Below are 16,194 nucleotides of genomic sequence, written 5' to 3' on the forward strand. Positions count from 1 at the left end.
TAACGTTAGAAAAAACAACATTGAAATTACATTAAGTCATTACCTGAACTTTCTTACCACTAGTTAGAGGGGATAATAAAGGTGTAGTAACTTTGGGAAGATTCTCAACATTATTTCTGGCTTTTAAGAGGTGCTAAGTGAACGTAACTAGTTAAATGTCTCGTGAAGTGGTAGTAGTGGTAGTGATGATGGTAGTGGTGGGTGGATGTGGTAGCTGTTACAGGTGACGGTATGCTAGTTGGGTGGTGATGGTAGGTGGTGAACGGACACGAGAGAACATAGCGACAGTGGTAGAAACATACACATATCAGTAACAGCGACGACGGCAGGTGTGATAGAAGTAGTAGTAGTAGTGGTGGTAGTGATGGTGGCAAAAAGTGGTCGTCGTACTGGCAGAAGTGGTAGTGGTGGCAAAAATGGTCGTGGTAGTGGCAAAAGTGGTCGTGGTGGCAAAAGTGGTCGTGGTGGCAAAAATGGTCGTGGTGGCAAAAATGGTCGTGGTAGTGGCAAAAGTGGTCGTGGTAGAGGTGGTATGAACGCTAAATATAACTATCAACGGTAAGATAATTATAGAAGGATGAAGTGCTCGTGTATTAGCTCAGGCAACAGGAGTGGGTGGTGAAGACAAGGAGAGAGAGATAGTGAGAGGGGGAGGGGAGGGGGGAAGGTAGTAGTGAGTGAAGAAGACAGGAAGAGGGGTGGTAAGAGGAAGACTGGAGGGGTGTGGGGAGGAAGACACAGAAGGTTTGGGGAGGAGGTGGGGGCTGGTGGTAGGCAGGGGTGGCTCATAATCTGATCTACCGGTCGGTACAAGAACTTAACACTGCTGACAAACACATTAAGTGATCATAAGGTGGACGGAGCCAGGCAGGTCTCCAGCAGGAAGGTAGTGGACCAAGACACCGGTTGCAGGGAAGGTGGCGTAGGATGAGAGCAGCAAGGGCAAGGATTTCAAAGGACAAAATGACTGTCTTTATTCATGGCCAATAATTCTCACTTGCAGGATAAGTTGAGTTGGTATTATGCGAATCAAGATCTCTACCAAGCAACCTACATATTACACAACAGATGGACTTACTAAGTTAGACAGCCATGTTGACGCAGGGTGTGGAGACTAGCCAGGTGTAAGTACCAAGGCTATCACTAGTGCTTCACCTTTCCTCACCTTCTCCTGCAAGTTAAAGACACTGCTGTTCGCTCGAGTCTGTCAACTACACGAACACAACACATGAGCCTGGCGAGAACAGTGACACTAATACCAGCCATAAAAACACGAGAAAACACACACACACACAGAATGTATTTATATATATACACAATAGGTATATTAAACACAATATCTTTAAAACTAAGAACAAAAATGGTCGTTAAAATTCAGACTTTTTCAACGTTTTATGAAGACAGACAGATAATGTAGGTGAACAAGGTGAAGGAGTGAATGTGTATTGCAGAGTATAACATTTGCCACGTTACTGATATCACTCCTCACTTCGTTACTCCCCACACGCGCAAGCAGGAACTCTCCCCCCCCCCCACCCACCCTACCTCCCACACATCACTGCCAACACTGACCTTGCTCAATACTACTGTACACTCCTGCTGAAGGCCATATTCACTATGCTCACGTACACTTCCATCCAACTGCTTTCAATGTTCTCTACTGACTGAAGAAGACCTACCAGAGGCTTATGTCTCTCAGGCAAAATAATACAAACACAAAGTTACACAAAAGAGATATATATTGGCCGCCATGCAGAAGTGAAAAAATAAATAAATTAGTAAGTAAAAACAAAAAATCAGTATCTAGTAACCTGAGAGTATCAACTGTGGACTAGCAAACATTTATTTTCATCAGGTTTGAGGTTACTTAACGGCAATTTATGTTTTAGTGTTAATATTTTACTTCGTGTGGTTATTTTTCCCATCTGAGAACTTTGTCGTTTATCAAGTTTATATAAAAAGGACATGTTACAAGAAAAAGAATATAAAAAAAAGGAAAAAAAAAAAAAAAATTGTGTTGCTTGTGGAATCCCGAGGCATGAATTGCTGGTTCATGTTTTTATGCTCATCTATTTGAGCTTGTACACTAACTTGTTTTGGTTTTAGTGTGTTGTTTTTGTATTTAAATCACCTGTTGCATGTTTTCACCTGACAATTTTGGTTTCGTAATCACACACACACACACAGACACCTGCCTCTCTCCTATCCTTTCCTTCTTCTCTTTGCCTATCCTTCACCACTTCTCTACCCTCCCTCCCAACACAGTCTCAGCTTCCCCAGCCAATCGACAGACAAATAGAGATAATCACAAAGCAAATAGCGATTCTCTCTCTCTCTCTCTCTCTCTCTCTCTCTCTCTCAACCCAAAATAAGTACAATATAAAACTCACCTGAGCATTATAAATCACCCCCAGGCCATTAGACAACAAAGGCCATAACTCTGACACGAAAACATGGTCCATGGCCCGAGGGGAACCATCTTGACACTTAAACCTCACCCTGAAATTCCCTCGCTGAAAATCTACACACACACACACGGGGATAACAAAATACCGTAATGAAAATGACAGGTTACACATATCAAACCTACATCAAATTGTCTCAACTACCCCCCTCTCTCTGTATAAATTCCCCTCATCCTTTTCCCCTCACTCCTTCCTCATCCCTTCCCCTACCCCTCATCTCACTCCTTCCTCCCCTACCTCTCACCTCACTCTTTCCTCCCCTCCCCTATCCAACTCCCTGAAATAGCCTCACCCCCACGTCCTCACCCCACCCACAACAAACCATCCCCTCCTCTACCTCCCTCCTCATCCCTGTTCGTCCTCACGCACTACACACCTCCTGCCCCCCAGTCTTCGCCACACCCCCTCCCCCCACTCACTCACCCGTCACATCCCCAGTAAACACCAAAAACTGACACTCCCTCTCCCAAATTTTAAAAAGTTCCCCTCAGATGTACACACACCCTTTCCCCCCATTAATAAAATTTTATTATCATTAAATTCCGCCAGCGGGACTAAAAAACATGGCAGTGTCTATCTTTATTAATACGTTTTCTACCACTGCCAGTAGTGTCGCCGTTTTCTATGACATCAAACGTTTTCTATGACTCAATTTTCTCCCCATTTTCTGTGAATGTCTTTTTTATTCCCGTTTTCTAAAACTGTTCACTGTTCTTTTTCTTTAACACTACAAGTTATCTGTTACTTGATGATGATTTCCAATAACACACAACTTATATTAATACGATAATGATTTTCTTCAGGTTTTGGTTTATTCACTACTGGTCAGTTCCATGTACAACTATATCAATTTTTAAATCGATATGTGTAATATTTTTGTCAATATCCCCTCGAATTTAATAGCAGTGTATTTGATAAGCCGGTTTTAACAAGAATAACAACTAAATTGCTTACACTACAAGTAAAATTGCATCCTTGTTTAACTACGCCCTTCAGCGTCAACCACCAATATGCTTATATATATATATATATATATATATATATATATATATATATATATATATATATATATATATATATATATTTTTTTTTTTTTTTTTTTTTTTTTAGGTCACCTGAAGATTAGATATACTGTATATAGCCTTACTTATTTCGCCTTAAGATTAAAAACCCTAAAGATACCCGAGGGTTAGGTTAGGTTAGGGAGATTAAATTTCGGATAAAATAAACTGGGTGGCTCATCTTCATGTGATCCCATTTTTTTTATAACAGTTGTCGAGTTGAGAGAGATGACATTGATCAATTGTTCCTGTGAATGTTAAGGAAGGAATCCAGGTAACGACAAGGCAGAGGTGGCGGCTAATATGACGTCGTTGTTACACTGAGCCTGTATCCTAAGGGGTGAGAACAAGTGTCATGATTATTTGAGAATATGACCATAATGTGTCTTCGTTGCTGGAACATCAATTGGTTGTCTGGACCCCAAGAAAATACAAAAAACATTTAACAAACGCACACACACACACATACACACACACACACACACACATACACACACACACACACACATACACACACACGCACGCACGCACGCGCGCGCGTGCCTCCCTTACCGTTCAGGCAATCAACACTGACCGGCAGCTCTAAAAAGAAAGAACAAAAAAATCATAAACAAGAGGACACTAGCCTGGTTAATGGTGACTTGTTATAATGTGGATTACTGTTGGTCGAGGAAGGAGATTGAGAGAGTTACTACCTCCCTGCCTCCCATACTCCCTACCTCCCTCCCTGCCTCTCATACTCCCTACCTACGTCCCTCTCACCTCCTCACTTCTCCAATCTCCGAACTATTAACCCCCTTCCTCCTCTAATCTTCTTTCTCGCCATCTTTCTCTCTTAAAAACCCTAGTTCACCCTCCCGCCCTCCCACATATCAACCCATCGTCGCTCCCTCCTATACTCACTTAATTCTCGTTCCCACCTACAGTACCTACCCCCTCCACGGCTGGGAGATTCGTACCTTAGTATAACTAGCGTGACTTATACCCTGTACTCCGAAGATTTCCCCCTCCCCCCCAAAGTCAAAAACTTGTGTCAGGTGTGTTGGGGGTGAGGACGGGGTGAGGTGTGAGGTGGGGGTGAGGTATGGGGGAGGTATGGGGGGGAGGTGCGGGTGGGGTGAGGGAGGTATAGGCCATAGGGTGTACGCCGGATATGTTTCAAGGGTGTAATAGATATATAATAGTCGGTGGGGCTGTAGAAGAGGCAACGGGAGACATGTTCAGAAAATAATGATAATGGGGACGAATTGGATGTACACACACGAACAAAATTTCCTCTACACTCCTGTTTGAAACATTACCAAGCCTAAAAGTTTACAGCAGTCTGGTTCAGGTAGTTTGGAGACTCGTTCAAACAGAACCTGGACTTTGCCCTGTGACTGCACAGTAATATAAATAAGGTCTTGTTTCGGGATGATTCTCAAAAGTTCTCGTTCATTTTATAATTCTCCTCTAACTTGAGATAAGAAAACGCGTTCGACTTGCTCACTGAGTTACGGCACAAAAGTGAGATTAATATAAGATCTAGCCTGCAAGACGATTCTACAACTAAATCCTCTTACTTCATCAAGAAAAAATTATCGTATGTCTGTTTGTGCATCTTAAACTTATCATCTCTGACACACAAAGTGACCAATATTAATATTTATTCACCCTGACCTTCATTATTCATCTTCATCAGAAAATAAAACAAAAAATTAAGTCTTTAAACCCCGTAAGTCTTAATCTCAGACTTGATCAAACTAAAATACCAAACACAGATCTAACTTCACACTTGACCTTCAGACTTGGACTATGTTAATACTTACTCACCTCTTACTTCTTCCCCGAATTAAGGACGTAACTCAGGCAGGCATTAATACTCTCATAAAAAAAAAAACACCAATGCAAACATACTGTAAAGCAAGCAAGCTAAGGTTCGTCTGACGTAGCGCCTTTAAGCGTGAACATTGTGGGGTGATGGGGAACGCCAGGCGGTGTTGACTGTTAATACTGGAGTTATTTTAAATGTGTGGGGGTTTTCTCGGTAATGTTTCTGACTTAAAGGTCTACCGTATCATCGTTCTTTATATTATGTAGCTTTTAAATATAAGACTGAAACAGGTTCTCAGATTGAAGCTTGATAAGTTTCAAGCATCCCTGATATTAAATTGTGATACTGTACCTGCAAATGTGAAAGGTAAGTTGCATGCAATGTTGACCTGTGCGAAGGTATTTATGCTACCATGCAAACCAACAAAAACAATAATAATAATAATAATAATAATAATAATAATAATAATAATAATAATAATTAAAATATTAATAAATATAATAATACAAATAATTACACCATGATTTACCTCGATAGAACTATTTAGATTAGCTTCTAGGGCGGCAGATTATTTTCAAGATAAAAAATAAAAAAGTTAAGTGCCTTCACCACACCCGACTATATATTTTGAGTTAATTAAAGGTGATGGAAGACCAGTCACGTTACCTATAAAACATCTCCGGTATAGCCAAGCGATATAATCCAAGTAAGATAAAATATGGAGGGTTAGGAGCACAGAGGAGGGAATAGAAATAAATATGGAGAAAATAGGATGGAAAAGTAGACTTGGAACTTACCCCATGGAGGGCACCGTCGGGCTGAGCGAGGGTGGAGTCTTCCCGTCAATCATCTTTAGTCAGTGACGTCACTGTTGCACACGCGGGATGTGGTGACGTCACGGTTGGCACACACGGGCGGTATGAAACGCGGAGGTAGCAGAACAAACACGGCAGTTGAGACGCATTACATACACTTTTAGGTCGTTTTCCTACTTCCTTATTGTTGTTTCCCCCTATCCATCCACCGAGTTTTTCTTTAATTTCTTTCTTTTTTTTTTTTTTTACTTGACGTTCACTCTCCTACTTGTCATGTTCACACTCACCACGACCAGTAAAATCGATGGCGTATCACCGGACGCTACAGCAGTGACGGCAAACTGTCCATACTCGTGCCGGTACTCAGCAGTCACCACCCTGCAACATCACCAACAAACAAACTATTAATAAAGCTTGTAAGGCCGTATACACCCTTACCTACACACGTTATCTATAAAAAAATATAAACCGTCTACAGTTCTATTCCAATAACACAATTCTGAATTTAGTAGATAACAGTTAGTGAATAGTTATAGGTCTATTGTATAAGAAAAAACAACAACATTTATATTGCCTCAAGACGGTGTGTTTGTGTGTGTGTGTGGACAAGCTTAATAACACGAGTGAACATGATATTGATCCAGCTACAGGACTAGAAGCAAAATACAGTGTTCATGCGTTCTTGTTGTAGTAGCTAGTAACTATTGTCTTGACACACTGTTACTTACACTTTATTGACAAGTGCGATATAAGTTAACCTCATGTTAAATTACTTGAAAAATATTGACCATAAATGCTGATTTTTACAGATCCATCAAATAGAGTGAGAGAAGGTGACCAAAATCACCATAAAAAATCACCATCGACACAGTTTAGTTCTCGCCCAAACACCGGGATATTGAACTATTTTAGGACCAGAATGGTTGTGCAATATAAGATACTGTTGTCGACACCAGCAAATCTGACAATAATAACATTTTTCAAATCTAAACTTTCCTTTCCCCATGAAGTTAAAATATACCAGTGTGTGTGTGTGTGTTGTCCAGATCATTTGTGAGCATATTTACAGTGTAAAATGAATGATAACATTAATTTTAACACTCCCTCGCCGATTGAGTGACACATGAAACAGCGTCCAGTCGATGGTGGCGTCAATCACGTGACACTGTTTACATCAGGCAGGGTGGCCCACAATGGCGGGACGACACACCCGCTCCCTCCCTCTCTACTGACTGCCTGCTCCAGTAATGACCTGTGGTCCCGCTACACTCTCTGTATTGCTTCTATCATTACCATTGAGTAAATAAGTAATTACCCACGCCAGTAATTACCGTGGTACAACTCTACTTACGTTGTTCATCGCCGCCACTTACACGAATTTTCATGGCATTTACAACCATATATCATTCTATTTTACCGGCAGCAGGTAGGTATGTTTACAACCGGCCGTCCAGGACCACCGCCACCACCACCACCACTACTCAGTAACGCCACGTGGATAATACGGCCACTTGCAACAATGCCAAACAGTGAGGCGGCAGGTCCCCCCCCCCACCCGAGGGCCCCCCACTACAACTACCACTACTACCCCCCACTCATCACTACACTACACCGGCCTGGCCCTAGGCGTGTCCCACCATCTGGCAATACCGGACTGGCCAACCCAGCTCACAAAACACACACACACTCTACTTAGTCTCGCTCATGCCTTGAAAACGCACTTGTGAGTCAGCGTGCTTTAATTTCTCTCTCTTTCGCTCTCTGTTTATGTCACTCACTCTCCGCCTTCACATGAACCTTCATACGCCAATACATCTAGCTTCAAAACGCATGCCGGACCAGAAGCTCCGCCCACTAGTGTCACAATACTACCGCCAGAGGCACGACGATCACCATCACTTCTCACCTTTCATTCCTATACTCTCCAATATACACTGAGAGCGATTCATTTCGCATACGTACAGCAGAAAGTGTCATTAACATCTAAATAGCGTAAAACACCAACATCGCTGCCTGGAAATCAAGAGGGTAGCCGGGTGTGGAGCACCTGGGCCGTATCACAAGGTAAACAGAGGACTCGTGTCTATACAGTCAGCCGGGAAGGAAGACACACACCTGCGTATCGAATTGTTCAGTAAAGTTTGTAGGTGTGTAAGCTGAGGTAAGGCGATTACGAGATGGGTCAGGGGCAGAGGGGGTGAGGTGTGGCCCTTGCTCGAGCCGGCAGCAGCCAGCCAGCCAGCCCCTACACTACACCATCACCCTGGGCGTCACGTCGGCGTGGGGCCACCCTTCCCTTCAACGCCAGTTTGGCAGTTTTTCTGCCGCTCCCCTATTTTAGCTGCTGAAGCTCCCCGCTTCCCCTCTCCTGTCCTCCATTTTAGCTGCAGCAGCTTTTCGGTATCCTGTCTTACAGGATACCACAGTGACTCTTGATGACTTGGCCCGCATCATCAACCAAGTTCGTCAATAACATGTCAAGAACAACAACTGTGTGGACATGATCCTAAGCACTCCACCAGACCGGCAAATGGTCCAGTAAAAGAGGACCATCAACAGGACCGCTAACCCTTTTATTTCTCAAGACACATCTCAACCCATCGTAACCCGACCTACTCGAAACTATCCTCGGCACGTGGTTACATTAGCTTAGGTTAAGTTAGCTCTCGTTACTTTAGGTTAGGTTAGGTCTCTATGGCTTACATTAAGTTGGGCCAGGTTTCCCCATCAATCAAATTAAAAAATAAATAGTTTAGTGGTTTTATTCGTGGTCGTTTCACTTAACCAAAGATAACATTAACCCTTTGAGGATGACGATTTTAAAATACCTTTGTCAAGTGTTAAAGTATAACCCTTAAAGGTTTAAACTTTCATGCTGTGACATCATTAACCTGTTTAATCACAGCCGTGACAGGGTTAAACCATCTTCCCATGGTCAAAAACCCTCATCCCAAAAGTCTCAAACCACCATCCTATTAAATCAATGTCTTTAGGGAATTAAACCATCCCTAGAAGTGTTAAACCAACCACCAGCTGGGACTCTAAACATACAGCTCAATTAGTATATACATTGCATGCACACACACACACACACGCATGCACACACGCATGCACACACACACACACACACTACTGGACCACTGGACCATTAACCACCTCTGGCAAATTAGTCGAGCTGAAGGTGACGGTAGTGTGTGTGTGTGTGTGTGTGTGTGTGTCTTGGTAACCCTATTACCATCACTTGGCACCAACTGCCATCTTAGTTTAGTGTCACCACCACCTGTACTACCATCTTACTTCAGTGCCACCACCACCATTGCCTGTAGTGCCATCCTACCTTGGCGCCATCACCACCTGTAATGCCAGCCCTTTAATTTCCTTAGTAATATAATGATAATATTAACTCCAATCATATAAACACAACACCAACAAGTTCAATCACCCAACAGGAGCAAAAAATTAATTGATCAAAAGAACAACAAAAACAAGAAGTGTAGTAAACGGTACCTAATACAATACGTATTAACAGCAGCATAATCACCAGTAACTACAAAAAATAAAGTTAGGTAAGATAGTTGATGCTTATTGGCCATATTTTCTCGCTAATCATAACCTTCTCATTTTCTGCTAAGATGTAAGTACAGTACTATTAGGTCTCTCTCTCTCTCTCTCTCTCTCTCTCTCTCTTCTAGGTATTAGAATTTTCCAACACCCATGAAAATTTCTCTTCAGTCATGCTGTTCCCATCTCGCCCCCCAGTTTTATTTTCCTCGCCACTGAACGCACGATACATGTGATATTTCATCCCAATATGGCAACTCATTTTCTTAAAGCGGCGAGGTGTAAAGATTTCACACAACCAACCTTGGAAAGTACAGTACACTAACTGGTGCAGAAAACAACACCACAATAATACTACAAGACCGAAACATGTTACTGTCATCAAAACATCACGTCAACGGTAGCATTAATAACAACGGAGTACTCCTAACAACGCCACGTCAACGGAATTATTAACTTAACTTAACCTAACCTAACCCAACATACCAACACCACTAAGGTCAAGACAACACAACTAACTAACAAGACTCCGTGCAGGTATCAGGGCGAGGGTCAAAAGGTTAAGTTTTGTGGCGCTGCTGACCTTCTGGCAAACAGTTCCTCGTGCTCGTGACCTAATGACACATTTATGCTAAATGTTTTATGTTGCCTGTAATATAATTATAACGGTATCATAGACAAAACATAATGTATAATTTAGGTAAAAAAAAACGGTATATAAAACATCTTTGCATTTTGACTTAGTTTTTCAGCATTCATTAATTTTAACTTATCGGAATTTGTTACTCTTTAGGTACCGTTGTAAATACAGTACTGGGGTAAATAAACAACTATTGAAAGAAAATATCCAACAATCATACAGGGAAAACTCGTATACTGGAGCAACATGATATTATATTATTGGGAATCATTCGGGCAATAGCAGTTAGTTTTTCCTGATGTGCCTCGGAGTGTTCGGCACATAAGAGTGACTAACAGAGAGTGGGACCAGTTTCTTGATGTCAATATACTTCCTACTTCCGCGTGTAATAAAACAGTTGAGATATTCTTTTGTTTTTATCTTTGTGTTTACATTAATATCTATGTCTCTTTCATGTGTGTCTTTGTGTCTACATTCTTATCTGTACGTCTATCTCTCGTACGTGCGTAGTCTTACATGTGTGTGTTCGTGTTAATATTCATGACTGCATGTTTGTTTCTCGTACACAATTCCAAGCATTATAAACAAGTAGTCGAGGACTTACTAGGTTTACCGAAGTGTTAAATAAATAATACACCTTAAAAGCTTGCAGGCAAAATATATTTTTAAGCTTAAATAGTGACCAAGGGAAAAAAATGGTCAATTATCTTCACGAGACTTTATGGCCTTTTCCTGTCTCAAAAAAAAAAAATAAGAACAAAATTATATCCTTCGAAAAATATCCATGAATATTAACAGTTTTATCGTCAAGTGATCGTAACAATAGAGGAGGGCAATAAAATAAATATCAACAACAAAAACTTAAAAGTAATAATAAGATTAATAGAATTAACTAACATCAATAAACATAATAAGAGTCATGGTAGCATACATTAATTTATCCACCAAAAAACGATCACCCGGCACTAAGGCGTGTCGATAAAGTGTTCATATAATCACCACACACAGACAGATATGTTGTAGAGATCACTACCTAATGGTCTCGTCTCCCTTGACCAAAATGAAAAACAAACTTTCGCCTTCCTTGACTAAGTATCTGAAAGAAAAACAAATTAATGTCTCCCTCTAGCAGCACTCACTCACACACACACACACACACACACACACACACACACACACACACACACACAGTCAGGAGGTAATAAAAAATAACTACGGTGAACGTTTAGAATACTAATCCGGTGCCGAGTCAGACGTTGACCAACTGGCCTTCCTCAGCGGGATCCTATACAACGTTTTTCTTGTTCCTGTTGTTTTTGCTGTATTTAATTAAGATTTAGGCGCTACAACTGCTAGATTTAGGCTCTACAACTGACAGACTCAATAAGCATCCATCACAACCTTCTTTCGTTTATTACAACATGGACTTTTTTAAAATCTTACAAGATGACGTAAAGACTCTCTGTTTTTAATTAACTAGTCCTGTATATCTGTTTTGGTTATTGTTTTGATGCAACCAATGTATTCAACGGTTCATGTCTGGAAGTATCGTTAACATGTCACCCTGTCTCTTGTGGTAATGATAGAGTATTCTTCTCCTAACGACGAGAGAAGGAATGGCCCTATTAACCTCGTGTGAATTGTGCCTCCTTCAATAACTAAGGTCTGTATGCATTACTGCGCTTCAATAACTAAGGTCTGCATGTATTACTGCGCTTCAATAACTAAGGTCTGTCTGCAGTACTGTACTTCAATAACAAAGGTCTGTATGTATTACTGCACTTCAATAACTAAGATCTTTATGTATTACTGCGCTTCAATAACTAAGGTCTTTATTATGTATTACTGCGCTTCAATAACTAAGGTTTTTATGTATTACTGCGCTTCAATAACTAAGGTCTTTGTATTACTGCACTTCAATAACAAAGGTCTGTATGTATTACTGTACTTCAATAACTAAGGTTTTTATGTATTACTGCGCTTCAATAACTAAGGTCTATATGTATTACTGCGCTTCAATAACAAAGGTCTGTATGTATTACTGTACTTCAATAACTAAGGTTTTTATGTATTACTGCGCTTCAATAACTAAGGTTTTTATGTATTACTGCGCTTCAATAACTAAGGTCTATATGTATTACTGCGCTTCAATAACTAAGTCTTTATTATGTATTACTGCGCTTCAATAACTAAGGTTTTTATGTATTACTGCGCTTCAATAACTAGGGTCTGTATGCATTACTGCACTTCAATAACAAAGGTCTGTAAGCATTACTGCACTTCACTAACTAAGGTTTTTATGTATTACTGCGCATCAATAACTAAGGTCTTATGTATTACTGCGCTTCAATAACTAAGATCTTTATGTATTACTGCGCTTCAATAACTAAGGTCTTTATTATGTATTACTGCGCTTCAATAACTAAGGTTTTTATGTATTACTGCGCTTCAATAACTAAGGTCTGTATGTATTACTGCACTTCAATAACAAAGGTTTTTATGTATTACTGCGCATCAATAACTAAGGTCTTATGTATTACTGCGGTCTTATGTATTACTGCGCTTCAATAACTAAGGTCTTTATGTATTACTGCGCTTCAATAACTATGGTCTTATGTATTACTGCGCTTCAATAACTAGGTCTTATGTATTACTGCGCTTCAATAACTAAGATCTTTATGTATTACTGCGCTTCAATAACTAAGATCTTTATGTATTACTGCGCTTCAATAAGTAAGGTCTTATGTATTACTGCGCTTCAATAACTAAGATCTTTATGTATTACTGCGCTTCAATAACTAAGATCTTATGTATTACTGCGCTTCAATAACTAACTCACATTAAGCTTACACATAATCAAAGCGCAAGGTGGAGAATACAACATACATTTATATATCGGTAATATCATTCTTCACATCAGAAAAAAAACCCGCCCAGTAACAGTAAGCAAAATTACAACCTTGGCTTACACATAATCAAAGCGCAAGGTGGAGAATACAACATACATTTATATATCGGTAATATCAGGGGGGGTTTTTTCCACGACGGTGTTTATATGCATCTGTTTTATGGTTAAAGTGTTCATAATTTATTTTTGTTTTTATATTATTATTCAAAATTTTTAATCTTTTATTATCCTAACTCGTCTTTATTTTGAAATGTTACGCACTCTTACTGTACTCGGAGGGGTGTCAGTTAAGATCACCCCTCAATTCAACTCTACATCATGGACGATTTTGTAGAGTAAAATTTATTAATACAAAAAAAAAACCCCGAACGAATCACTGGTATTGAGCTCGATTTTTTACACATCGGTAAAAACTAATTGCCAAGTTATCACAGAGTTTTCCAATTACGCCGCACTACCCTCCTCCCAGCTACTTGACGGACCTACACCATAATACAGTGGCTAGTTGCGCGCACACACACACACACACACACACACACACATGAAGGTTTACCCCAGAGTCTGGCTTCTAAGTACCCTGCGTCAGACACCGGCTTCGAACACTCTACGCCGTCTTAGACAACATACCCTTAACAAAACTCTAACATATGATAACTTTACGAAAATCAGGAGGGCAAGATAACAAGTAACCAAATCGAATAACTCCAAGGCAAGTTATACCCAAAGTCACGCTGCCCTCAAACACACACACACCCCTACACGAATGACCTTCCTCCAAGTGAACGAGCGGCAACGTGAGCCACCGTGAATTACTCTAAGGTCGCAGGCAGCCACGTTTCCGTTGCTCTTCGTTGAACTTTGTCGTCCAAGGTAGCGAGAACACAGACCACCTTTACGACGATACTTGGCTAACGGGAGAAAATCAAGGAGTCATATTGAGAGAGAGAGAGAGAGAGAATCACATTCTCTCTCTCTCTCTCAGATATTATAAAACCACATCGAGTCATGTCAAGAGAGAAACTTACATCCTGTCGGAGTCGTTCTTCTCACAATCGATCAGGTACAACTTCTGGGTTCTACCTGCAGGCGGAGGAGGTTCTTGAACCCGAATGACAACGAGGAGCTCTTTTCAGGGCCCCTCTCCTACACCCCTAATCATCCCCAGTGACCCGGAATATCCCTGATCTTACCTACCTGAGCCCGGGACTTCCCCTCCACCACCACCCTCTAACACCACCTTCCCCCTCCTCCCCCTCCTCTCCCATTTTATCTTTTCCTCCTCTTCCTCTCCCCCCTCCCACCTTCCACCTGGCCCCCTCCCTCAACCATGCCTTCGTAAAACCAACTCGACTGCAACAACGGCCCTTCAGAGAGAAGCCAACCAATACCTCCGCCTCCTCGTGCTACGCCGTACTTGATGTGAATGACACCAGACCGAAGAGAGGTATTCTGTCGTTGAGTGCCTGTGCCCCCCTGTACGTAGCCCACGTTGACTACAAGCGCTCCCTCTTCACTTTACTTCATTAAAACGGTTTCAAGTTCATTATAAAGATCCCACGCTTATTAACCACTTGAATAAGATGACATTAACCCATTGAGTATGATAGCATTAACCCCTGAGTACGATGGCATTAACCCCTGAGTACGATGGCATTAATCCCTTACACTCATAGTAGTCTAAGGGGTTCGGCATACTGTCATTGTACTCAAAGGTTAAAGTCTTCTTACCGTAGTCAAGGAGTTACGGTTTTCGTACTCATGGGGTTAATGTCATCGTACTTCAGGGGTAAGGACGCAAAAGGTACATACGATATTTGCCAATTAACCTGGAATATTAACCTAAATCTTCAAGGCATTAAAACAATACAATGATTATTTGATGATGTTTATCGTTAGTAAATTTTTTTGGGGTATTGCTAAGAGTTTCAATAACACGGATATCCACCGTACGAACCTTTGTAAATCCGACACCGATACCTTTCATTACTCGTTACGGAACCTGGAAGACTTAAATCATAACACAGTGCTTCAGTAGAGACGAATATAAACAAAACCTTAACACGTAAGCCATGAGTGTTCTTATAACCATCTAAGGAAATCCGGATTTTATTAACAAACCCGAGATAATTAAGGTTATTAAATGAAACCAAGCATCAAATATAATACAGAAAACGAAATGTAGAACAATATGATAAAGGAAAAAGAAGTCGAAGTATAAGAAGACAAATGTTAAGTTGAAAAAAATACGCGAACGAGGGAATAAAAGACTAAAAAAAATCGTGTAATAAATCAGGAGATAAAATCGAGACCTGAGTTTTGGAAGGAACACTCTTGGGAGTTACTGAATAACAATAAATTGGAGTCACTCAGTATCAGAAATATTATCAACATCAATAAAAATCAGATGCATTAAAAAAATTAAGTGTGTGTGTGTGTGTGTGTGTGTGTGTATGTGTGTGTGTGTGAGTGTGTGTGTGTGTGATAGAAAAATATATAAATGAAAAAATGGAATCCACGAAAGGTCCCACAGAAGCTTAATTAAAATCCCTGGCTATTTCTGGGAACTCCCGGCCTGAGAATGTTTTGCTCTGGCAGTCTACTCCCCCCCCCCCTCCACCACCCTCCTTCTTTCATTACTCTGTCTCCTTTATATATATCTCTCTCTCTGCCCTGAATCACTCTATGTTACTTTCCTCAGAATCAGTCTTCGTGGATGAGGTCTCGGTGACTTTGCTTCGAATCGGTCTTTATGAATCTCCTTGCAAATAGCTCACGATTACTCATACTTTTTTTTCGAATCAATCTGAGTGGCAATCCCTCGAATCAGTTTCTGTGAGTGCGTGTGTATCAATTCCATCAACACTGGTCCTGAATCAGTCTCAATTGCTTGGGGCCGAACAAGTGTCAACGAATTTGTTATCGAGTGAAACA

General features: G+C 40.8%; 1 protein-coding gene across 3 annotated transcripts in view; it reads right to left on the reverse strand.

Annotated features, from left to right (window-relative positions):
- Positions 1-16,194, reverse strand: part of LOC121867175 — a 126,312-nt gene that overhangs the window by 94,894 nt on the left and 15,224 nt on the right. For all 3 annotated transcript variants that reach the window (XM_042366961.1, XM_042366960.1, XM_042366959.1), the window contains exon 2: positions 6,137-6,532. In XM_042366961.1, the coding sequence (XP_042222895.1) occupies positions 6,137-6,189 (53 nt within the window). In that variant the 5' untranslated portion in view covers positions 6,190-6,532. The remainder of the gene's footprint in view (positions 1-6,136; positions 6,533-16,194) is intronic.

Source organism: Homarus americanus, unplaced genomic scaffold (genome assembly GCF_018991925.1).
Source record: "Homarus americanus isolate GMGI-L3 unplaced genomic scaffold, GMGI_Hamer_2.0 scaffold6317, whole genome shotgun sequence".
NCBI lineage: Eukaryota > Metazoa > Arthropoda > Malacostraca > Decapoda > Nephropidae > Homarus > Homarus americanus.